Genomic DNA, 26,970 nt, shown 5'->3' on the forward strand with positions numbered 1-26,970 from the left:
GCATCGTTTGCATCGCATGTTACAAGTGACACACAGTTCTGTTCCATCATTGCATGAGCGAAACAGAAGCAGAAATTGGGTAAAGAATGGAAAACTCCCAGAAAAACAGTACACTGCTGATGACGTGACACGATAAAGCCACACATCGGCACACGGAAAAACGGTAAAAAGGCTTTTTCCGAAACAAACGACCTGAAGGGAGGCTTCAAAAAGAAGACGCTTAAAATGTTTGAAGAAAAGATAAGCACCGCAACTTCCCCGACCCCGAAAAAGGAGGGTACGATACAGCGAAACCACTGTCATGCACTTCAACCTTTCTGATTTGACTTCAGTTTCCGGCTGTCTGTCTTTTTTCCCTCTTTTTTTTTCCTTTTGCTTTCCTTAAACTCCAACCGACGTGAAGCAACTTCTGCTCCGTCTCCGAACCGTAGAACCGGGGAGTAGTACGGGATTTCCCTTGTGCTGCTTAGTAGCGGGCCGCAAAAGAAAGTGAATGAAAATTCAACTTACACAACACAACCCCTCCCCCGAAAGCCTTTCTTCTCCCCGAGGTCTTCTTCCCTTACCTCTTTCCCACTCCACGAGGTGAGCGTGGTCCATTCGTAAATTTTTGGACGTAAAAGAAGCCCGTAGTCCGTGGACCATTCAAGCCATCACCCATCACCAGCCATCACGTCACACTGACGTTTTTTTTTTTTTTTGTTGGTGTCCTGAACCGAAGAAAGCATCCGTGCGTGAGAATGGTGGTGAGAGCTTGCTTGCCCATGAAGCATGGACGAAAAAGTTTTGTTTGTACATGCGCACAGCTCGGGACAGTATCTCGTTTTGCCGAACGCCAGTGAGATACGATAGGTGAGTTCCCTTTCCCTGAGAGATCCCTCGGCAAGGATATATGGGTAGTACAGGGATTCGCTGCAAGCAATTCGGTGAGTTGTGCTCGGGAGTTCACCGTGGCAGGATCGACATCGGACACAGACAACAAGCCACGCACACAAACTAACACACACATACACACATAAACATACATCAGAAAACAAAACCAGATCCGAGCCTAGCAGTCAAGAAGGGTTTTTTTTTTTGTTCGGGGAAAGATACCACAGTGTGTGAAGTAAAGCGCGAAGACTCACAGCCAAGAGCTGTGAAGCCAGTGGTGAAGCATCTTCCATCAGCGCGTTCTGCGCTACCTTGCTCGGCAAGTTGGCAATTTGGCAAACCAATCGATCGAACCGAGTGGCCAGGTAACAACTGTGCTTCCCACACGACGCACAGCCGAATTCTTAATCGATACACGGTGCAAAAAGAAAGTCGCCTCGATCTTGGTGGTGAGGAAGAGTTTCCGAAAAGTGGGCCACACAACGCAAAGAACATGCCCGGCGTCGTACGTCCGTACTTCATCTCCGAGACACAGAGATCTTGAGTGAACTAGAGTGAGGGTGGAGGATAGCAACAAAGATGTAATGAGAGTGAGGTCTCGAAGTCCACCAACAGCGTTGCGCGTGTTGAGGGCACCGCAAGGTCCCGGTCGGGTTGTCGCCACCCGTCAGTGTTGTGTGTTGTTTTAGTGTTGTTTACGCGTCCGTCGGAAGCTGAGTGCGAAGTAGTGAAGCAAGTACAGAACAGATTCGCGCTGTTACGTGAGCACTCGGTCTAAATTTCGTGCCCAGCATCTACAGCAACGTCTAGGAAAGGGTAGCAAAATCTCCGAACAAAAGTCCAGATCGGTATAGCGGATTAAGTCAACCCAGGGTTGCGGCATGTTTATGGACCACTTGTTACCACTGTCCTGATTCAATCGTATCGCAAATCGCTGCTTCTTCTCCGAAGAGGGTTGCTGTCGTGCAAAAACAGATAAAAGGTCCTCCGGCACCGCCATTTGTTGCGTAGAAAACGGTGAGCATACCGAACGAGCAAAAGGCAACAATATCTCGCTAGATTCGGGGAGTCTGTGCCGTTGTTGTTTCCCGTTTTCACTGTGATAACAATATTGAATCTAATGGTCGGCTACCAGAATCGGGGAGAAATAGAAAATTGAAAACAAGAAGAGGGAAAAGTGATAAACGCTAGTGACATGGTGAGAGGAATAAATACGAGTAAAACCGTGTGTTTGTTTTCGAGCCGATACGTGCGTCACGATCAGTAAGGAAAAAAAGAAAACGCGGGAAAAACACAAGGAAATCACACCGAAAAACAAAGCAATTGAAATCGGAATCAAAGCCACGAACTTGACACACTAAAAGCAACACCATCGGAAAACAGAGCAGCAAAAGCGACGACACACACACACACACACACAGGGATCATTAGTGTCCGATCCCCTAAGAAAAGTGAGTGATAAAAATAAACATTACACTCGACCGCTTTATGACAACAACGACAACATTGCGACAAACAGCGTCGTCAACTACCGTGCGCCTCCATCGGCCGTGATTTAACGTGCCCCGAACCTGATCCCAAGCTCCCGCCCCGAAGTACGAATGATATTTGAGAAATAAATACGGTGTCGCATTTTATTACACTGGTTGTGCTGTGCGAGTGTGTAATTGTGTGTGTTTTTTTGCGGAAGGAAAAGTTTGTATTTATACTGAGGTTCACTTGCTTGTTGTGTCGACCCGTGCGTGTGTGTGTGTGTGCATACGGTATCAAGTGATTTCGAGCCAGCTGGTGACTCTGCCGGATCCGCAAACCCAGCGTATCTCCGTAACAGACACCAAAATTGCACGCAAACTCATCATGGCCTTACAGAAGAAGTTCTCCAGCAACGATATGGAGCTGATATCGATCAACAAAGTTAATAATAATGGTGGCAGTGGCAGCGGCCCACCGAGTGCAACCACCGACCCGAATGGAAATGGGCTGGCAAGCATTATGAGTGTCGGTGGTTGTGGTGGCAGTGGCAGTAACAACAACAGTGTGAAAATGCCATCGAAAAAGATTCAGTTCAGTAATCCCGAGTTTAGCATTACGCCGATCGAAACGCTGCCCGGCAGTACGGTACGGCCGGCACCGAGCCGGCGAAGGTGAGTTGGAATTTGGGCGAGTGCGGGTGGATGGGAAACGGGAACAATTAAATGAAACAGTAATTGCTTTGTAAATGGGTAATCGGGATTTGATAAAGTTCAAACGAGGAAATGCGCTCACACAGGCACGGACGGTCTCGAACACGATTAGCATTTTGCTGTCGATGTGTCCCCCGAGATTATGGTTCGATGCGAAACGGTGCGTATCGTAGGGGAAATTTTGCATCTGAGAGGATGTAATTGTACGCATTTCAATGCTTCCCCATGGACAATAAACACACGGACAGAAGCGCAAAAGGAAACACGAATTAAGGAAGGAAATTTGAATGTTCCTTGTGGGAAAATTTCGGAAAAAGTAAAGAAGGTAGCAAGGTGTTATCATGCAATAATGTAAAGAGTAATTTCCGCTTTGATAGCTCTCTTGAAACATGTTACAATATGTTAAACAAGATCATAAGCAATAAGGATAACCATTGTAGATAATGCAGTTCATAAATAAATTATCATTTAAAAATGGCGTTCTTTTACATACAACAAAGGCCTTTTAAGGGATAAACGAATTAGAAAATTTGATGCTCTAAAATGGATTTCTGGGTCTGGTGGTCTCTAGTGCAAAAAACCTATCAATTGGAAGCCGATTTTCATAAACCTTTATGATTTGGGTGTGGGTAGAGCCAATATAAGTACTGTATATATGTGGTACTGGTCTTCATATGTCTGTACCGGCTTACAGTTCCCATCTGTACCTCTCCCTCATGTACATACAAGGCTATGAGTAAAATTAACCCAAAGAACCCACAAATGGCAGAGCAAAGCCTCTCGAGGTTGTAGAGCCAAAGCGGAAAACGATCTTAGATTTGAAATAACTCCTTCTGACGCAGCAAGTACTAACAAAGACTCTGTTGTCTAAACCGACCAAGTCTACCACAAATGACAAAACCCGGTTAGAGCTTCACTCTCAACGCAGAAACTTCCTCAAGAAAGACGCAACAATACGCCCGTATAGCATCGGGCTAAGATCCCTTTTCATGGTTCAGTGAAGCAAGTATCTCTCAACCGATGATAATTACATCCGCACTGGTGTAACCTACTATTTCAAACAATGCGGGATAATCGTGACCTAGATAATGAAAAAATGGTAGCTCTTAGAAAGCAGGATTCTTAGAAAAAACAAGATGAGATAACCTTAAGTTTCGTAAAACAGACTCCTAACCCATAGGAAACTATCTTTCGAAAATATATAGCACGAAATTTGCTGCAACCTTCTTAAAGTAATACTTAACTTTAATCAGGAATAATAAAAGCTGATAGAAAGCTAAAAAGATTTCTTTCCGATTTTCTTCATCTAAAGCATGCTTACTTATTTTTACCTGGAGCATGCTCGGAATAGGAATAATAATAATAATAATTAATAATGATGAGTCTTGATTCAGCCAATACTCTTCCATAACATTCTTTTCACATAACACACGAAAAATGATCAAAAGATGATTCTCATAAACATTTTTATTTCTTCGAAAGGTAACCAAGAGTTTTCTATAATTCATCAAAAGTAATTTTTCTTTCTTTAAATCACCATTTGAACTACACATTGCACAGATGATAGACCTGTAACAACCAAAGCAATTGAATAGGTCCTTAACCCCACTAAACGTCCTGTTAAATATCAAACTGCTCACCCCAGTTCGTCGTATCTTTATATCATCAACTCGTTTAAAATCATCCCACCTCAACGCTCATAAAATCTTGGCTACAGTGGCTCACGCTTCTTGATAAACGCACAGCACAGAAACAAACAAACGAGCAAGCAAAGCGGGCCCACAATTCCTCCAATTGCCAACCGTGACAACTGCAACAGCTTGCCGAGCAAACAATTAATAAGAGAGCAAAAAAAGGGTGACTTAAGCTTTCATCAAAAACACCCCAACATCATCTTGACACGGGACAGAACGGAAAACTGGCCAGTGTTACGTAAAAGCGTCGCTCAGAAGACGCAACAGTGGTATGAGCAACTCATCTTGTTATAGAAGAAAGAGGGACACACACACAAAAAAAGCTCATAGTGTATGTTAGCTTACCATTTCCCCGCACCAACGACGACAACGACAATGCTGTTAGTGCTCCACGCAAGAGTTGTAGTCAAAATTAAGACACCTCGTAAAAGAGGTGCCGTGTACCAGTCCCCTTTCTACACGTATGCATGGTATAGTGGGTTTCTGTTGACTTTAAGCAAGCGAAGAGACAAGGAGTTGTAAATAATGTTACCCGTGGTTGGCTTTTTTTGCGGATGGGCCACCATCACCACACAGTAAACCTTTATTTCTCCATCCTTTCGCCTGTACGATCCTTTCGATGGTACTTTCAGTGACAGTTTCCACTTGCAGCGGTAAATTTTCCCCGGGTTTTTCTTCCTCTTCGGTCCATCTATTAGCACCTTTCCTCCCACTGGCAAGCTACATCGATCGAAAGCAGCAGTAGCAGAAATAACCGAGTCATCCTAGTAGCAGCCTTTGCACACTCGCGCTTTTGCCCCTGTAAGATATGCAATCGTGTGATAGCATACATCCCGGCTGAAAAAGGAGCCATTTCGGGGGTTTTCCCCTTTATTTTTAAAGCACGATTTCCATCGCTACCAGTTCCGGTTCTAGCATTGTTGCATCTGCTAACCATAACCGCCCATCATTGTACGTGATGCAGGTGGAAAACTCCGACCATACCTGTCCGTAACGAGCGTCTGTGGGAAAACTTCCACCGGGAATTCGGGAGAGATGCTCGCTTTACCACAGTCGCTCACGAAACGGCAGGACATAAATTGTAGGAACTTTTCCAACCGTCTGCAGCTTTTCTTTTTTGAAACTGCATTTTTCTCAAGCATATCTTTTCCCATTAATTCCCGCTCCCGTTTTTTTGTTCCTCGGCATGGAAAATGCAGCTTTTTTATTACGAAAAAGCAACGAAACGTGTTCTGTACTGCAGGCTTGGGAAAATACTGAGCACAATTTTAACTGCCTGCTCGCTTTCTTGACCTAATTCCTAAAGAAAATTCGCACCGAGGCAAATACTTTCGGGGTGGGAAAAATGACATTAAGAATCCTGCCAGCAACAAATACCGTAGAGAAACAGCGTCAAAAGGGAAAAGCGAACGAACCATTCCCGCCGTGGAATGGTGTAACATATCAATCTCTGATAAAATGTCACTACCCACCCGGTACGGGGATAGGGCTTGGTGAACACGCCAGCTTCAAGCCACCGGGTGGAAATTCCTTTGCTATCCTTCCTTTCTTTTTGTGCTGATTGGGTGATAAATATTCAATGCGATTGTGTGCGCTGGTGTTTTGCTGGGGATCTCGTAGATAAGCCGAGCTTTGTTACCGGTTGCCGGTGGATACCATGGCAACAAGCACGGCTCTAGGAAAAGTGTAAATTCTCACCAACCCGGACCAGGACTCGGAGAAGTGAGAGAGGGAGAGTAGGGTGAAGGGAACCGACGACGACGACGGTTTACTTCGACATGGTTGAAACGAAATCCAATTTCATATTTGCATCGATATCGAGATTCGCGCTGACACAGCAGAACGATGCAACGTTGGAATTGTTGTTTTTTTTTTTTTGCTTGTCGTTAAGCAGCCACCTTAAAGGTGTTACTTTAAGGCATGTTTAATATTCATTGAAAACTCGTTAATGATTTGTTGATATGCGCAACGGAGTGTGTGCGTGTGACGGTTACGGTACGCACGCTCTTGGGGGTTTGATTTCGATTATTTATTCTATTGGCTTTATTAGTAGCTTAATGATGTGTTTGAGCAAGACTTAAAGGCTTCCGAGAATAGGTGGTAACGCCAATCGGAATATTCAGCAATGTTTTAAGGGGTTATTCCTGTCCGTATCACACTCGATCCATGCTTTGATGCATGGTTTCAATGCATGGAACCAACAGCTATAATTGAAAACGCTTTAATGTCGCTGCGTGCAGTAAATTTATCTTAACTTAACCTGAATCTTTCCATTGAAGTCTAACATATTTTTTCCGTACAATAATAACACTGGCACCAGGAACCAAAACTTATCTAGACAGTTCTATCGTAGGAAAAAAACTGACCTCTTGTAAGGCGGTGTACATAAACCTACAAGGCCTTAGATTATTAATAAACATAAAAACAAAAAGACTTTATTTCAAAATTTAAGAAAAGTAATAAAATAGATATAAATTCAATAGAAAATCAAGTTAAATTTATAGAATAACAATTGTTTAAAGAGCTTGAAGACAAAAAGCGAAATATTCATAAAGAAACTGAGATTTGAAACCAAATAAATTTAAAGAACAATTTTTCAACTAAAAGTTTTGTTTAAAACTATCATGCCAACCCGATTTTAATACTGCCCTTTTGTATGAAAAATTTTAGAATTAAAATATTATTTCATACCATTTGAATTTTCTTCTCTTGGTTGTCTTCATACATTTTAATTATTGGTTCTGTTTCCCTTACTCTTATTCTACTAGTGTGTGTGTGTGTTGCTTATAGATACTTAAATTTGTGTAGCATTCTTAATAATATAACATTTTGGCGAAGCAATATTTAAATGTAGTCTGGTTGTATGTGGACTCCAAAGCGACTCCGGTCTTCGCATTGGTAGACACTGGATCAAATCCCATTCGAACCGATTTCCCATACGCAGGACTGACTATCTAGCTACGGGAAAAATCAAGTCAAGGCAAGCCAGAAATGGGAGGGCTCTTCTTTTAAATTTTATTCATTCACTAAACCATTGTCGTAATCGTGTGTTCTATTGCTTTATAATGTTATTTATAATTACTTAACACTAGCTGTGGTGTTAAAGATAAACTCCTTTATGGTTCATACGTAATAAAAACAATAACGCTATATCACGTAGCGTGCACGAACAACATTAAAAATATGCTGTAAAACTGTCAGAATGACATCCTGACCATATAAAACACTTTGTCATGGCATTGTGAGAGTATATAAGTCACTGGTTCATACATGAGACTGTGACCCTTTATTCCGATAAGCTCTCCTTAATAGCCCATAGTGTGAATGTCTTTAGAAAATTGCCAACATCGCACAACCTACAACTACTTTTGATAATTAAAACTAAACCATTGTAAATTCACAATAAAAAGCAGTTGTATCTACGGTCGGAACTGCAAGCGATGTTTTGCTCCGTTCCCATTTTATCACACATTTATGACGGTAGTAAAATGAATAATAGCTCGCGTCGGAAGGAACTAGTCCCTGCAACAGGTGGAAATTGAAAGCATGTTTTAGAGAGAGGGTGGTGTTTAAACCTCTGGGTTAGTGTAGGTATGCTTTTGTTACTAAAGTAGAATAACTACTCACAGTAGAAATATGTTTACCACAATCTATCTCGCTTCAAAGTTATATTAATACGAATTCGTGCTACGTTACCTAAACCTTTGCTATCAAAACACCGCATCTCGCATCAGGCCTCAGGCAGCTATTTAACCGAAACTCCACACGTAACACCGACAACCTCTCCGGGTGACTACTGTATGCATAAAACTTTTAGGGCAATGCTGCTAAAATCAACACCGTTTAAAAAGTTTGGCACATTCCAGCTAAACCCCACTTTGGCGCATAGGAAACCCGAAAAAAAGGATGGTGGGGAGAAAAGAGTATTGCAAACTTTTGCGCATCCCGTTTTTTCGAAAGATATTTGGCACTGAACCTGATGAAAGTTGAGTACGCGCTCGAAAAGAGAAAAAACCGATAGATTATTTGAATGAAAGCAACGCAACAAAAAAAACAAAACCTCCAAAAGAGCGCAAAACTGTACTTGCCTTTATGTGTTCACTGCCGCTTTCCATCATCCTATCCGCGTTTCCTCTGCGTTCACTCGTTTGACCCGTTGGTTGCAACAGTAAAAGTATGCAACGCTTTGCTTCTGGAAGGAAAAGTTTTAGCTTAATGAATTGGGGAGGGAGGGTTCTTTTTTGTTTTTGGGAGGCATTCTTTTTATTATCCTTTTCAAAATGTCAAGGTTAGTGTTAGCCATTGGTAGTAAGTATGCGGCCCGAAGCGGTCAATTTAATCACCCAAACGATATGAGGAAGAGACGGAAATATTTTTCGGATAGCAAAAGTTTTGCCTTTTTTTCAAAGTGTTTTGCTTGTTAAGCATTTGGGAGTTTATTTAGAGGATTTTTTATTATTTTTAGATCTTTCCACTTCATCTTAATTTAAAGATTGATTAAAACCCATCAGTAGATCAAGTGAAGCGAATTGCATAACTTTAGGCGTAGCTCAATGTTGATCTGATGAGCAATTTTGAAGAACTTTTTCTTACTTGACAGACAAATAATTAAAGGGAAATGGATCTTTTCTTCAAATAATACTTAAGTTAATATAGAATATTAGCTAAAAATCGAAATAGCTAAACGTTAAACCTGAGTTACCTTATTAACATACCAGACAGAGTAGGAAAGTTACCACACGTCCTCGATTCTAAAAATAAGGCCTGCCCGCACCAACTAATTCTTTTCGGTACGCAGATTAAAACCATTTCAATACTGAGAGCACACAATCATCCATTTGCGTCATTTCGACAATATCTTGAACGGAATTAATCATGAGCTTTCCCGGTGTATGGTGAGACGTAACGAAAAAAACAGGCCACCCGACCTACCGGTTGCGGACGATTTTTGTGTGACGCACGACACAGATGCTACTCCATCTCGCAAAAAAACAGCCGTCAAGTCCTTCTTCGTCGTCGTCGTCGTCGTCGTCGGGCAGCGGAGTAACCGAAGGGTAATTGAGCTTGATAAACTACGTTTCCTGGGGGCGCCCGACCACCAGCCGATCGAACCACCGAGGGAAAATGTAAAATCGGGCGGAAAGTTAACCATAACAGTGGCAAACCTCCCGTAAACCTAATGGAGTGTTGAACGCCGTTTGGTGAACCTGCTGATAACATCGGAACTGTGGGACGACGCAGTGGTAAATTGATGATGGCATTAGGCCCATCCCGTCCTGCGATGATACTTGCCGAGTTGTGAGAGGCACTTGTTACTTACAGCTTGCTAGAGTCATCATTTAATGGAGTGAGCGAGCTTAGAAAAACCATTTTCTACGCAGACTTAGCAAGAGTAGTTGGAAATCAAAACACTCAGAATTGAAGACGAAATGGATGGCAAGACCTTCATAATAGGAACCTCATTTCTAGGTACAATGCAACGCTCTTATTCAAACGCTAATGTCCGTCTGGATTATTGTTCCAAAATAAATGACCCGCTCGCATGTAGCTCTCGCCCGGTTGACGACGGCAAAACTTTCCTTTCATGTTTTTCACTCCCAAAACCACCAGCACAAGCACCAAACAAACTCCAACAAAACGGTATGAATTAGAACTTTGGCGTTTCGAGTTTCGTTCGAGAAATGGTGATTAGTCGTGGCACACGTTTCGCCTTGCTTCGAGCTCAAACCCCTCCAAAAAAAGAAGAAGCAGTTACCATGAAGAGCTGTGAGCTGCCTAATCTAAAAGTAATTTATGTTAATGATAACTTCACGACGCTACTCGTGATGCATGCGAGCTGGTCCGGGTGGAGGACAAAGTGAAGCCGCACCGAACCCCATAATGTATGCGCTTTCGATACGGGGATTCCGTAAAAGATTGCGGATAATGTTATCCACACCGGACGGTGCACGGACCGATGGTTGAGATGCGTGAAGCTGAACATAAGCCCATAAATCAAAGCAGATAAGAGCACAATGGTGGTTTGTCCCTATTACAAGTAGTAGTACCACGCCTAGACAAAGGTTGGCCCAGTGTCACGCAAGCGATTGTTTCATGACGCTCCCAATCTCTTCACGAAAAGTGAGAAATTAATGAGCAGTTCCAATTACCACACCACACCAGGAAAGCTTTTAACTCGCAAAGGACAACGAGTGATTTAATAGATTGAGAAAAATCAATTTGTTTCCCGTACGAACGTGGCTCATTTTTGCAGCCCAACCGGCTGTGCACCGTAAACACTGGCTCTATCGTCACCTGTCAACGTGGGTATAATTTCATACGATATTCATCTTCCTGGCCGGGTTGGCCCGTAAGAGCTGCTATAGCTAGAAGATGCAACCGTTCCGATGAAGTTAGGTCACCGCTTGCCAAAGCTCCGTGCAAGCGAGCAATGGTTTTGCCAAACCATAGCTCTAGTCTCATATTTTATTCACTTTCAGCCTCCGATGATTTAATCTGTGCCATAAATCTCACCCAGCCATCCTTGCTGATGTCCTATATATTTCACACAGAAAAACAGGGAAACATAGAGAACGATTGTGGAGCAGCGAAACTTTAGCCTCAATCTTTGCGATCTTTAAAAGGGGAACAGCTGCACAGGGCAGTAGCAGCCGCTGGATGCTGGCACGAAAGGAGGACAGTTGTCGTTAGTAGCTTTATCCAGACTTTATGGTGCCTAGGCCCTTGGACTACTTGCACCGATTCAAGATGAAGGTTACTGAGCATCAAGACGATGGGTAGTCGAGCCAGCAGATGTGTGAAATGAATTGTGATGATGATGATGAAGATGGATAACATTAAAGAGAATGTCCTCCTGTTTTGTCAGCTGTCACATGTAGAATAACGATCCACACACATCTGATGAGCCTGTGAGGAATACTTACCAAGCTGTTGAAAACTTTTCCAAATTGCAGTATTTTAATTTTCCTCTTACACTCTTCTCGCTTCTTTACTCAATCCCACCAGGGAGGAAGCGATCGTGATGGCGAACCTCCGGAAGCGTGTGGCAGCTTGCGATCTGAACAAAAACGTACGCAAACAGGCGGGAACCAGTGCCGGTGGAAACTTGGACGACATCAGCATCAACGACACGGGACAAACGCAGGATGCGCTGGACAATCGTCCCCTGCTGCCCAAATCCACCCCAACCGAACAGCGCAAGGAACGATCGGGTGGAAAGGCGAACGGATCGGAACCGGTAGCTAGTGGCAGCGGTAGTGGTGGTGGTGGTGGTGAAGATTCGCCCAAGGTGAAGATCGTTATGGATAAGGAATTTATCTTCGAGTGTCTCTGCTGGCACAATGAGTATCGGATGAGGCACGGTGCACCGGCACTGAGCGTTTCATCGGAGCTGTGTGAGTACGCGAAACAGTGGGCGAATCATCTGGCCAGTACGAACGAGCTGTACTATCAGATCGGGACGAACTACGGGCAGAACATTTTCTGCTGTCCGGCGAATAGTTTGCTGACGGATCTTTCTGGTGAGTAGTGAAGAGGGATGTTGCTCAGGAGGACGCACAAAGAATGTTAAGTGGAGCTAAATATAGCATAGAGGACTCCATCCATTGGAATAAATCAGGAGCTGATCAAAGTCAATATTCCCTGAGATACCAATTAATAATTCCATGTCTCTCCAGAAGCTTCAAAAGATTCCAGTTAGTCCAGAGACCAGAGCCCAGAGATCCTATAAATATCTTGTGGAGTTCCTGCTCTGACTGTATCTACAAACATTGGTGTAACTTTAATTCCAGTAGCTTATCATAGTCAGTTGAGACTAATTTGGAAATCTTCAGCAAGATTCATAGATCCTACGACGGTGCAAGGAAATTATCAATCCTCGGAAATCAAGGATACTATAGAAGGTCATCATCGATCGATAATAAACTTTTGTTTTGCTGTGATCACTTGATCGCGCTCAAAAAAGTTTGATAAGCTCAGGATCACTTCCACAGATTTTCCACGATAAATCAAACATCTCAAGACGAGAAGGTTAATTCTCATGTATCAAATATGACAGGCCAAGATCTCCCGAGGCTAATATGCCAAGAAAAAGAGGGCGCTTGTAAAGCTTTGTTAGAAGATTGTTTGAACAGTTCCAGCCACACCCTACATACTGCTGCTCTTACTTTCTCCCCCCGCAGGACAAGAGGTAGCCACGTACTGGTACAGCACCAGCCGCCGGTACGACTACTTCAAGGAGCCGCACCTACTCCACACCAACGTCAACACCGGCCACTTCTCGCAGATGGTGTGGCGCGCGAGCCGCTACTTCGGCGTCAGCAAATCCATCTCCAAAACGGGCAAACTGTTCGTGGTCGCGTACTACTATCCGGCCGGCAACGTGATGGGTGAGTTCCGGCAGAACGTACTGCCACCGATCGTAACGAACGATCAGGAGGGTGGTGGGCAGCAGCCGGCGCACCACCTCTCCCGACCACCGTCCTCCAAGGATCTGGAGAATCTGAGCGCTTCCCACTGAGTAAATAAGAAACGGTGTTCCATTATGTAACAGATAACGCACTTCCTGAGCAAAGCGCTAGCCGAGTGGATGAAGTCGGTCACGGTGTGGCGGGGCGGCGGTGCCGGTGGATAGCGTACCACCGTCCGCCGGTCCCGTACCGCGTGCCAGCGCCGGCTCTAGAAACACGATGCGCTACCGAAGCTCTTCTTGCAGCAAACTGTGACAGGCAGCAGTGACCTCGCTTTCAACTACAGCGCAGCAATTTTCCTCCAAACATTTTAAATGTGCATTTTCTGATCGCTGTGATCTGCCGGCTTTTTTCTTCAGCAATCCACTTCCACATACAACAGCCGAGTCTTCCGTGATTGGTACGTGCGTATCAACTTCCAGGCAACTGTTGGCATGAAGTGAACGAATGAACAACACCTTTCCCGGCGAACAAGGTACAATCAATTTTTTGTAGAGAAATTTTCTAAAAAGCCAGCTACTTCCAACGAATTTGAAGTACAAGAGCTATCTTCCAATAACGCCGTTTCTAAGCTCCAAAGCCGAACACAAGAAGCAGACAAGAAGCGTCATCGAGCTAACATGGCTATAATTCAAACTTGAACGCTCGAAAAGCTCTTGCCATTAGGGGCCGTTACATCGAGCTGATGGATGTGTACGACAAATCCATGATCCCCCCAGTTTTTAAACCACTCTGTCATCGGTCATTAACCGCCAGGGGAGTTCCCGGGAAGGAATTACAAATTTTGTGGAGATTTATTTTCCAAGAAACGATAACACGATGGCGCAGCATGCCACTAGCTAGCTAGCGTAGCATGAAAACATTCAAATAGAGCATTCCCGGCGTGGGTAGAACAACGGTGAAAAGCGAAAAGAAGAAGAAGAAAGCACTAGTTCCATTACCTAGAGCAGGATGCTTCCAAAAGTCGGTGGCCAGGTGCTTCCGAGCGAAAGCTCCACAGGGCGAACGATCATCACCTGCCGAGATTCCGAGGCAGCACCAGCTGCTGAGAAGAATGAATGCGCGTCAATGTCTAGCTTATGCGAGATAACAGAAAAGCGACAAAAATCTTACCATAAAACTAACAAAATGGAAGAGAAAATGGACCACCGCGATGGCCGTGGTCGCCTTTTGAAGTTCTTAGAGTTTGCCTGCTAAACGCTTACCATAAACTGTGGGCTTTTTTAAACTGTGTGTGTGCATTAGATATTACGAGAAAGCAATTGGACACCGTTTTGAAAATCGAATCGAAAAACCTCCTCTCCTCCCCTCCTCAGACAAAACAACCCCCCCGTTACCGCCCCAAGTTCTCCCTCCTTCCGAAAGAGTGTAAAGCCTAAGGGGGCTTAGCTAAGGGAAAATGGATAAGCCGGCCGGCAGCTATACGTGAATACGTGTGTGTGTGAAGAAGTGTGCTTCAGATCAGATTGTTAATATATTTGTAGGAAAGAGTGAGATAGAGCAAGCGAAAAAGAGTGAACAGGGCGTGTGCGTAGAGTGGTAGTGGTTACTTTAAGGTTGTTAGAATTAATCACAAAAATCCCTGGGCGGAAAATTCACATTGCATCGCGGGCGATATTTATAGCAATCTCGTCGAGTGCGAAAAGCGCCCAAAATCAACGAACATAATGATCGTAATGCTAAGATTTATTACCGACAGGCCCCCCGTGATCGTGATCGTTACACCGTGATAAGATGATGATGGGTCGCTCTCATTAAGGTCGCTACAGAACGGGAAGAACTCATACTGTTTGTGAGCAGGTCGGTGAAAAATTGGAAGTAAGGGCCAATCTGTGTACGTCATCGTCTCGCTGTCGACTGTCGCCCTTTTGTTTATGAGCATCTACTTCTGCTGTTTGTTTTTCTATTTTCTTAATCAATTCCACCTCCAGTACGATATCCGGCGCCTGTTTGTGCCCGGAGTCACGAGGAACGACAGCGGAAAAAAGCTTTCCAGACAGGGTTTTGCTCTCTCTCTCACTCGAAATCAAGGTGTCATTAATTATTCTTATAATTAACATAAATTCATTAAAAAGCACCGGCAGCAAACGAAACGTGTACCAGGACGCACAGTTCAGCATCGTGCAGCAATCAGGTTCGGGTCAACACGGTACGGTCGCATTTTCCTCACAAAAGACCCTTTTTTCGTAACCGGCACCGGACCGCCGGCAGGAGTCCACCGACCCCAGCAACAATTCGGGAACTTTTCGAAGGTAATTAATATTTTCCCACTACGCCTTTCGCATGAACAATTCGCGCTTTTCACGCGGCGTTGCTCTGAGGACAAACTCAAGTGGTGGAAAAATTCGTCCACCACACCCCGGTGTTCGGAATGTCTTGGCAAGCGCGCAGTGCTTGCGTTCCTTGGGAAAAACAGGCGAACCACATGTGCTTGCCAGGTGATGCAACAAACACGAGTGAAACCACATTCGCGACATGGCGTGATAATTGGTCCTTTTCCTACCAGCTGACAATCTTTCCACTGACGAAGCAATACCTTGCGTAGCGGTTCATCGTGGTGACGTGCTTTATCTTTCGTCACTTTTGCCACTGATAAATGAACTGAACGACACACGCACAAAATCACACACTGTCGTCACCGGTGTGAATCACTTTCGAACACTTCTTAACATCCTTCCCTGGTTTACTTGTGCCTGGTTTACTTCACTGGCAAACACGTGGCCAAGTTTATAATAATTAACGCAACTTTGCAGCATAATGAGACTGCAAAATGTATTACACGGCGCGTGCTATTTGTTTGCTGTGGCTGTGTTCTGTCAGCGCGGTGATTGATGATATTTGTGCGCGGGCAGCACGATAGCGGGAAAAGCTGATAACGGAGTTATGCGCTAATAAATTAAATCACAGCCACAGAGTGTGCAACTTATTGAAATGAAATTAACGTGCAAAATGGAAGGAAAACGGATCAGTGGAATTAGAATTGAACAAGGGCTTGGAGATGCTGGAAATCCCCTTGTACCAATGGTTTTGTCAACTCTCAAAAAATGTCAAAATTTAGTTTTCTAGTCAGATATTACATAGGAGTAAGAATTTTTACCCTAACTTTTGTCAATATCATCCCTCCAACATTTTTTGTTGTTGCTAAACCTATTTACCTATTTGAGCCTGAAGGTATCTACTACTACACTTACTTAATTTAATGTTATATTAAACTTTACCTACATTTTCTTCTAAATTTATTATTTATTTCTAAAAATATTTATTATTTCTGTAGATTCTATGGTAGTTTCTATTACTCTTATCAATATTTTTTTCTAACAATTCTGTACCCATGCTCAGTCATAGCTTTCCTCATTAAACATGGTTTTCTTAATTTGTCATCTTAATGTGTCTCAGTGTGTTCCTTGTTAGCTACTATTATATTAATTTGGAACAAGGTCAACCTGACATAATTAAATACAAAAATACGATTTATTATGAATTTACTTAAAAGTTCATCCATATTATATTAGAAATGGTATAGCTTGAGCATTTGAATATTCTTTACTTCAATTTGTCTACCATACGTCTTAATTAATTGATGATCAACTGGTTGTAACTTTTATTTCACTGTCCTGTGGCCGACCCGGAAGCAGCGCCGGTCTGCCGACTCGGCAGAACCGGGGTTCAAATCCCATCCAGACCGCCTCCCCGTACGTAAGGCTGACTAATTTACTGCGGGTAAAATCAAGTCACAGAAAGCCAGAAATGGCAGAGCTTTTTTTAAATGTACTTTTGATTTTGTTTTTCTCTATTGTACAAGCTAACTAATCTTTACACGCCACATTGCAATAGTACAAATATTTTTCAAGGGAGAACCCATTAGAATACTTTCTCATGAAGAGCGACAAACATTACCTATATCGCGCCTAGAGGTATGCAATCTAAACCTTTCCCTCCTTTAAGTATAAGTTCTTACACGTTAATCTTAATTCAAATCAAATCTAACATCAAAAATTTTATAATTCAAGGGCAAACACCGATGGGATTTAAACTTTATTTAACACTAATTATAATATATTCAAAATCCAATCGACGACACCCAGCGTTTCCAATTTCCTATAGCCAACCAATAGGGCGCCATAGCTTCATTAAAATTCACTCAGCCCGAGATTGAAACTCAACTCCGAACAAATTGCAAAAAGAAACAGACACACCGAGCCCCATCCACCCCTATCGATGCTTATCAACTGGCCGCAACTAAGAATGGGTACATTTAAATTTATTTTGCTCACGTTTGAAATAAAACCCACCCCGAAGAAGTTCCAGTCCCGCTCAACCGGTACATACGGTTCGGTTTTCACCGAATGCGGAAATGCGGACAAATCCGATTCCGAGCTTAGACCTAGATTCTCGGGAAAACTCCAGTACGATTTCAAAAGCTCGTGCCTGTGCTGATGGTGTGTTCGATTTTCCACACCAATGCAGGTGCTGCAAACGCGTGCACGCTGACCCTGGTGATGGATAGGGATGCGAGAAGGAAATTGATTTTGCATCAGCCTCGTGGCGCTTTTTTTGTTTCGCTTCGTTGCTCCGAGTGCAGAAGGAATGTGCAGTCGGTGCGGTTTCTAGGCTGGCGTGAGCCCGAGGTGGTAAAAGCCTTTCGCTAAACAAGCGCCGTTCCTTGCCAGCTGCTGGGAGCCAGCACCGTACCGAACGATATGACTGCACTTTATCATCCGTCCGTCGGTTTAGCGCACACTGGATCATTGAGCTCAAACGATTGGAGGGGGGGGGGGGGGGGGGTTATAAGGTGTACCTTTGCATTTTATTTCAATCCAGCTGCACGTGCAGCAAATGCGAGCTCAACGATTCCCGAAGCATAAAAGGCGCACAATAAACTTTAACGCTACCTCCAACGGGAGATCACCCTTCATTCTGTGCTGCTGCATGCTCACACATGCATAAAGCTCACGAACACGTTGCAGACGAACACGCAAGTGACAATGGGTTTTCGGTTCGACGACAATTGCAAGCAAGGTCCCGGCGGGCAAATGAAGGCTACCACCGTCACTCACCCATCGTTCCCGGGCTTAGTTGTGCATTTTATCGTGTGCGACGGGAATCCGTTAATTTTTTTTTGTCCCCCTTCATTCATTCGTCTATTGTGTGTGTGTGTGTGTTTTCCCAGTGACTGCTACTACACGTCACTGTTGCTCTCCGGGTTTCGCTGGATTGAAAACGCAACCCAATTCACCCGATCGACCGAGGTTTTCCCAGAACAATTCAAGCGAGAAAATGGAAAATGCCGATTAATTGCTTTTCTATGCTGTTGCAATTGTGTGTGTGTGTGTGTGTGTGTGTGTGTGTGTGTGTGTGTGTATGACGGTAGGATGGAGGTGTGGATATTGGAATTTCCCCTCCCAGCACGACTCGTTTATGTTGCCGTAGCTGTCAAAAGGGGGTGGGGGGGGGCGAAATTGCCATCGGGAACCACAGGACACAAGGGTGGGTGACACAATGACAACGTGTCAGATAAATAATTAGGTTTGTATAATTTACAATAACCAATCAAGGGTTTTTTTCTATGTTCGTTTCTACCCCCTTTGGATGCAGGGTGTGCAATTATGCTTTAATCAATAAGTAGAATCGAATAAACGAATTACAGGAGTGTATGGAAGGATAATGAGGAAATTGAAATTGAAATTTTAAACTGTTTGTTTTTTGTTCGATACAGTCATGTTCAAATTTGTTTCATTTCCTCTAATTTATTTTTTCTAATAAACTATTGCTTCATTTTTCATCTTTCATACACGTTTTAATATTTCATTGATTTTATTTTATACTTCTGTTAGTAGATTTAATTTTTCAACTTCTTCTTCTTCTTCCTTGGCACTACAACCTTGAACGGTCTCGGCCTGCAAGGTAGTCAGCCCTGCTTACGGGGAGAAGGTCCAGATGGGATTTGAACCCCGATCCTGCGCCGCTGTTGTCTCTACCCCTGGACCGCCCCTGGTTCTTCAATTCAGATAATATTATACCTTTCAAAAATAATTTAAAAATACAAATCATTTTATTAAACGTCTTTGGCTTGCTGTCATGTAATTTTCAGGGTTAAGATAAGGCTTCATTTCTTACTAAGATTTTTATTATTTTAAATCCTTCATACAAGCAACCATTTTTTTCACTGACATGAAGCACTTAAAATAACCTTTCAAAATATGTATTTATATTGAAGGTGTGATCCTAACGACAGTCTCGTAGTCAGCAATAAAAACCAGAAGATCTACCTTAACCAGAGTTGCTGAAATTTGGCTTAACCTTATTATTTATAGCGAATTTAACATATCTTTCTGTGTCATTCACTGTACCCCAGACCCATGTTTGTTGTTATTGTACGAACAACACGAAAACAGAGCAATTGATCACGTTCATACACTAGTAACACAGCACCGGTGTGTGTCGGTTCAGCTGTGCGTAAAGTACAACGCCGCAATCATGCTAAAATATTGTTTTTTTCCCCACACTCTTAATACAATAACCGCTACCGCGGAATGTTTGTTTTCCCTCGCCTGCAAGTGCACACTTGTTTTGCAACGGCTGTAAGTTATGGTTTTGTTTGTCGAACCAATGCAAACTCCAACGGCAATGTATGTGCGGGTGTGTATGGTTTTGCTTTGTTCATATCATCTTATCTCAAACACACAAACAGTGTACAGTAAAAATGTTCATTATATTTATGAAAATGGGTAAACGATCAACACACGATTCGCCCGGTGGTCGGCCAAGGACGGCTAACTTTTCCGACGCACTTACGCGGTACTGGGCGTCTCCATCGACCTTCACCACAGAGATTGGGGGAAATTATTTCCCTCCAATTGGTGGTGACCTGTTGGGACATACAGCGTTCCCAGACCCATTTGAGCTGGTTCGTATGGTTGCAGGAAAAACAACAGCCCGGCCAGCTGTTGGAAGCAGCCTTCGAACAATAATAATAATTTCCATTTCCACTTTCATCAACCGACCGCCTTTCAGCAGCACACGTTACGCGTAATCACATCCGAGCACGCTTTCCATTTTGCGTTGCTTGCGTGTAAGTGTGTATGTGTGTTGGTGGATTCTGCAGACGATTGTGCTCTCGAAACGTACCCGAAACAATCATCCAAAGAAAATTAAATTAAATACTGCCAAGGATTCACCCGCCACCCTCCCCGCCCCATCTCAATTCGGTACGGGAAACCGAACGAAGAAAGTTAGCCGTTCCGTGTTCGGCTCGGCTTGAACCATACAGATCGACTTTGAAGGTTATTCGTGGTAAAACATGGCGATGCTTTCGATGCTGCCGAGCCGTGGGGGTTTACTCATCCCATCCTGCCCACCCGCGGAAGCTCCAACCAAACCGAGGACGATTTGTGTGTTAAGCATAACTTTTCGGTTTTTATAGCGATTCTGCGGGGCGATGGGAACATTCGAACCAAGTGAAGTGAAGCGGGAGGATTGGAAATTGCGCACACAACAATAACAGTTTGCTTTTGCGGTTGAGGCTGGACAAATTTCCAGTCCAGCTGGTGGTCCCGGTGCAAGGGTGCGAAAAACGGGAAATTGATTTGGTAATTTCATTAATCACTCACTTGGGTTATTACGCACCGTGGTGGCGATTACGCGTTGTGCGTTGTGGCGCGGTGAAAGTGAAGAAGAATTGGGTTGGAAATTGTTGGAAATTTTCATGTTCAGCTGTGTATTTCCTGGAACGGAAAATTATGCCCGTGCTTTACTGTTCATTGTAACGAATATTAGCTGCTGCAAAACGAATCCATCATTTGGAGCATAAACTTCATGAACTTGCTTAACATTTTATTAATTTTTTATTATTAAAGAGCTGGCAATTGTTGCAAATTTCACATAGGAATAATATATGGATGGAAACCATAAAGCTAACCATATAGTTATAAAAAACTTTATTTAAATTTTTGAAAATTATAAAATTTAAATTACTTTAAGTTGTCGCTATTCCAAGCTATTAAATTATACAACGAATTAGGTAAATTATTTTAAAAAATCAATTTTTTTACAAAAAATTTACATTTTTGCTACAGTAAAATTTGATTTCTAAATTGTCGTAGGACTGCCTATCTCGCGACGGGTGTAATCAAGGCAAGGAAGCCATAGATGAAGCCAAAAATGAAGCCTAAAATGGCTCTCGAGAATGAAGTGCCATAGAAAGGAAAGGAAATAAAATCTGCATTGCACCAAATACTCAGCAAGGAGTATAGAAAAGATCATCATGTAGAGCAGCTTTTTCTGAGAACATGTGTTAAGTAAAAATTTGCCAATTTTTTATTAAGTGGCTTTAATACTTACTGCTTTTGGACTATTTAAATGGGATGATAATTTCAAAACTTTAAACATCTTGTTACTCACATGAAAAATCTCGGTACATGTGTAATGAACATGTAAACATTTTTAAAGACACATTTCTTTACCATTTCTTCCTCACACAGTTCTTGAGGGAAAAAATTTGATCCTTCCACGCTAACAATCTCCTATCATAACGCACGATTGACGGTAAATCAATAAAGCATGTACGAGACACACATTCATACACATGGCCCTCATAGCCCCAAAATCACGGTTCACTTCCCGGTAACCGATACGGGAGCAATTTTTCACCTCGACACCCGTTGACAGCCCGCTGGGAGTTGGTTCCACGCGTCGTCGTCGTCGTCGTGCACAAATTGTTACAAATTACCGTCCCCCGTGGTGACCACCACCGTAAAGGAAAAACATTATCCTGTAACAACCCGGGTCAGGCCCAAGTTTCTCCCTCCCACCCATGGTCCCAAACCGGATGTGAGCCAAGAACAAACGCCGAATACATGATAAGTTTGCCCACATCACCAGTTTGTCGTTGTCAATGATACGATCGTTTTGAGGCTTCGGTTGGGGTTCAAAGGCATGTATTCTTCTCCCAGTGGGGTTGAAACTTGAGGTAAAAACAAAACTTGCTCCTTACTCACTTTTTTTTTGTCCTAACTTTCCGTGTGAAAAGTGTAAGGATCCTGGTCATCACAAGGAAAGCCTCAATTATTCAACCATACACGAAAGATTTCGTCATCGTCGATGGATGTGAGAGAAAAAAAAGCTGCCTAAAACCCCCACTCACAAAATCCGAACTCAAGTGGGACAAAGAAAATGGAAATAAACGGTGAAAAAACTTGTTGAATTTTTTATACTGCTCCCATGGGGAGATGCAACGGCTTTTTCCCACAGCTGGAGAACGTGCAGTCAAGAATATCGATGAAACTGATGATAACGTGTCGCGCTTTGGCTGCTGGGCGAAGCGATCACATCGTTCTCCACACACTATCCTTACCCTCGAGGGGCACGAGCGAGAAATGGAAAGTGTTGTAAAAAATGGATCACTTTTGAATTGCGCACCCATTTCCGACCACACAGCCACGCTACCAGGGGATGCTGCGAAAGAACGGGAGCGCCACAAACACATGGCTCCATCGAACGAACGAGCTGGTGCGAGTAGTTTTCCATATCAATGAGTATGGGTGCTGAATTTATGATTCTTTTATTGGAATTTTACTGGTGAGGATTGGTTTTCGCGGAAAAAAGAGCTGGGCGACGAAAAAAAGCTAGTCACGATGGAACCGGATGGGAAAAAAAGATTTCCATACAGAGGAGGAAACCCTTCAAGCTTACAGCAAAACTGTTGCAAGTGGACTTTAATATTTAAAGTGTGTTTTTTTACGTTATTACTTGCAATAAAATTTAACTATCGATAGCTTTTTGCTTTGAATAATATTTTAGCTATAAAAGCATTCATTATACTCGGGCTGTACGCATATCCCGTTTTTGTTATACAAGTCCTTTCTCTTTCTATTTGCACCTTGATAACTCCTTTAAGTTAGCAATACGGCCAGGCCGTTCTTTATGAATAAAAAAAAAACTCCTTTAAGTTCTTCAGCTTCGACTTGAAAAAGATGCTCTAAACATTTTTAAAACCCCGTTTCGAAAGGACAATCAGGACTGCTCAAAATAAACCAAAAACGAGAAGAAAAGCTTCCCTCAAGTTTTCCGATGGTCGACAGCCGACCGACGAGTCTGACACACGATGCAAAGTAATCCGAGACATTCTTAAAGCTTATGAGCATTGTACTGCACCCAACCCACTACAATCGAACCACTTAGAGCTTTCTGTGTGTGTGTGTGTGTGTGTGTGTGTGTGCGTGAGAGTGAGAAGCAAGAGTCCCAATTTCCATTTTCTGCCAAATAAAGAAAACACACAAACTAAAGATCCTAAATATGTCTAACCAATGCTTAAAAACTGTTGTGCTTCTATCCGTAGAGCGTAGCGTATTCCAATCATGCAAGTTGTAAATTAAAACATAGGAAAACAACAACATCTTCAATATGATACTATTAGATAAAAAAAGAAAAAGAAAAAATAAGAAAAAAGCCTAAGGTAAGCAGAAAAATCGAAAACAGGAAAAAAACACGAAACACTGCTTCATACGAAAAGAGCTGTAAAATGATGTAAATGCAACTCAATCAAACAACATAAACGGTATAACTAATGAAAAAAAAACCCATAAGTTAAATGCACATTAAGACAAAACCAAACACATGCAAAACCCTCATTATACATTGCCTTACAATGCCTAAAAAAATCATGCAATTAAAAGAGACAAATTCAAAAATAAGTAAAAAATGCGATCACTCGCACGTTCATGATGGAATCTTACACGTATAAGATTTTTCCAAGAATGTGTGTAGCAAACACGGCAAACAGCAAAACAATGAAAGCGTCTACAACCAAAACTTCATCGTTGTCGTTATAAGCTGAAACAAGTTCCGTACCGGGTAGTGTAAACGCAGTAAGTAGCTGTCACAGCTTCCCTGCCGTGAGAAAACAAACAAACAAACACGTGGACGTGAGTTGGGAGAGTTTTTATGACTATTATAATTACGGTTATTAGTAGGTTACAACAAACACCGCAAAATCAAACTCTATTTGTTATGCGCCAATTAGATTGGCTTGAAACGTACACACAGAAAAATCACACGCGTTAGTTGTAGTGTAGCGAGTTGTTAAGCAACGTTTTTATGCATGTTTTATAATGGCAAATTGTTAAAGCCCGATTATAGGATGTACATTATGCTTGCACGTGATGGTGTCGCGACGGGGGTTTTGCTTTTCCTACACGGAAGGACCTCGCCTCGCTCGTTACCGCTAACAGTGTCGTCATTTCGATTCGTATTGTTACCAAAAGAAAAACCAGAATTGTGATAGTTGTAAATGTGTAATGTACTAATGTGCTTTGTTTTGGTTACACTTTCTTTTTTTTATATGATGTTATAAACGATAAGAAGCAAATATAGTTCAACTAACCATATGATAGATATTTGCATTTGAATACACACAAACTAAATCAAAACGCTAATGAGGGTAGGGGTGTAATTAGGAAAAAGTTGTAAATACGACGCATGCAACGTATGCAACGAAGGTACTATTGCAGCTGCTATAATTATAAAATATAACACAACAAAAATGCAATGTATACAATGAAAGTTAAAAAAACGGCACTGTTGTTATGATAATAAAGCTATAACAATTACATTAGAAAATGGGGCAACTGAAGGAAAAAAGATAAAAAAGCTAAAGAAAGATCGCAGAACAGAAAGTAAGCAAACGAGCCGAGAATACGAAAACGTTTGGAACTGAAAAGAGAACAAAAACATACATACTTATGAAAAGCGACAGAAAAATATAACAAATTAATACGAAAAGCTAAAGCAACATAAGAAAATTATAATATAAGTAAAAAATGAACAAAAAAAACTAGTAGACTAGAGCAAGCTGAAAATTACGCTACCAAACAAAAAATGAGGAAAAAAAACCAAAAACCATATGAAAATGCTAAACAAACATGAACATCGTGTTATAACTAAGCAGTGAAAATACAAAACAAAAACCCACATTAGCTCCACAATCGGCATAAGAAAAGTGTCCCGAACGAGTGAGAAATTAACAAGCAAAAAAAAACAACTACAGCATCGCTGATAACAGCACAGCACACTGGGTGTGAACCATTCAATCGGTCAAAAAATACGTTAATAAATGACATTATTTACTTAAATAGGTGTTTTCGTTTTTTTTTTTCTCTTTTCCATCATACTTCTGTAAACTTCTTGTAAACATACCCGATTACAAAGTGTCAAAATTAAAATAGCCGATGGCGACTTGATCAACGCTGTAAGCCAACCCTGCATACATTTCCTTGACTACTAACGCACTAAGACCCGCGGCTAGAGAGCGCTCACACGGTGGTAAGTACACACGGTCCTGCCGGGCTAACGTAAACGGTGTGATGGCTTAATTATCGACCGAACCTAACGCCGACTGCTGTGTTCCGTGGCACACATCCTTCAGCCCACATTGTTGAAATGTTTCCACTGCGGCAAACAGGCTGTGTGGGAAGGAAATGGCCACCCCCCTCTAAAACACCATCATCGTCAGCACTTTGGCACGTGCTGAAAACGGCCGTCCCACATCCACCACAGGGCAAGTTGGACCAACTTATCTCGCGACACAGCGGAAAGTGGGTGCGGGCCACCGGGTGGAATGCCGTTACCTTTTAGCGCTGTACCGGTTGCGGTACAGCCTGCAGGCACGTGAACTATTTTTAAACGCTTCTTTATTTCTATTTCGTGACAATTATTAATTGCTTCTGTTTTAAATTCCAGAACCTACACAGGGCGAGAATAGTACGAACAGAACGTTCTCGCATTGCTGGCATTGCTTACAAAAGCAGAATAGAGGCACTTATGTGAGCGATTCTGCAGCGGACCAGAAGAATTCTAGCTAATAAACTTTACCCAAGAAAAGAAAACCTCACACAAACACGGTCTAACGTGGCGGCACCTGAATAGCCACCATGCGCTCGTCGTGAGTTCTATTCAGCGTGCCACATGCAAGCAACGGATTGCAGTGGATCGTTTTCATGGATTAAAATGCTTTTAAAAAGCGAACATTTAGCTCACACGAACCACAGTAACATTGTTTCCATTGCTGATCCCTTGAACTCCTTGAATGCCAGGGATTGCTAGCTCCTTTCAATGCTAAACCCCGGGGTCCTCCCTGTGCCACAATCCCCTTTCGCCTAATCAAATCCCTTAAAACGTCGCAGGCTGATGGAAAAACACACTCAGGAATGCCAAGTTCAACGACAAACTGACCACCACTGGCAGGGAAGCGAACGGGTCATCCAAGGGCAAAGTCACCACCATAGTATACGCTCCTCACGGAAACCGTCCGGATAGCCGTCCGGTTGTCACGATACGTTTCACCGAGCTGTCCACTCAGTGCAAACAATGTGACGTTCTGGATCGTTCGGTCTGCATTTCCTAGCCGGTAAGCGCAGGCTGCACCAACCTGCCACACAACAACCAATCCGAAACCGAGAACGGTGCCAAAAAGTGGTGCCCGAAGATTGGCAAAAACGGAACTGGAATACTACTGCATGTCCACACTCACCGAACCCTCTGCTACCCCGGAAAGCAAAAACGGAACAGGATTTATGTTTGCCACGTTCACTACCTTCCTTCGGACTTCGGCACTCGCTTGCTGTGTTGCTGGTGGAAAAATAAAACGACACTTCCTGGCGCCATTCGTCTTTCGGCGTATGCGAAGCTTGAAACGTTTGGTGCGGTGAGATAAATTAAACTGAAAACGAAATAATAGCGGTTAGTGTGTCGCTGGCT

The 26,970-nt window shown here is 42.8% G+C and overlaps 1 protein-coding gene across 1 annotated transcript; it reads left to right on the forward strand.

Moving 5' to 3' along the window:
- The first annotated feature begins 462 nt into the window (after positions 1-462).
- On the forward strand, positions 463-25,346 carry LOC118511514 (secreted protein RBT4-like). Its single transcript, XM_036054697.1, has 3 exons — positions 463-3,017; positions 11,756-12,270; positions 12,931-25,346. Exons 1-3 carry the CDS (start codon positions 2,731-2,733, stop codon positions 13,266-13,268), a joined length of 1,140 nt encoding a protein of 379 aa, XP_035910590.1. The 5' UTR covers positions 463-2,730; the 3' UTR covers positions 13,269-25,346.
- The last annotated feature ends 1,624 nt before the right edge of the window (positions 25,347-26,970 follow it).

This window comes from Anopheles stephensi, chromosome 3 (assembly GCF_013141755.1).
Source record: "Anopheles stephensi strain Indian chromosome 3, UCI_ANSTEP_V1.0, whole genome shotgun sequence".
In the NCBI taxonomy this organism is placed as follows: domain Eukaryota; kingdom Metazoa; phylum Arthropoda; class Insecta; order Diptera; family Culicidae; genus Anopheles; species Anopheles stephensi.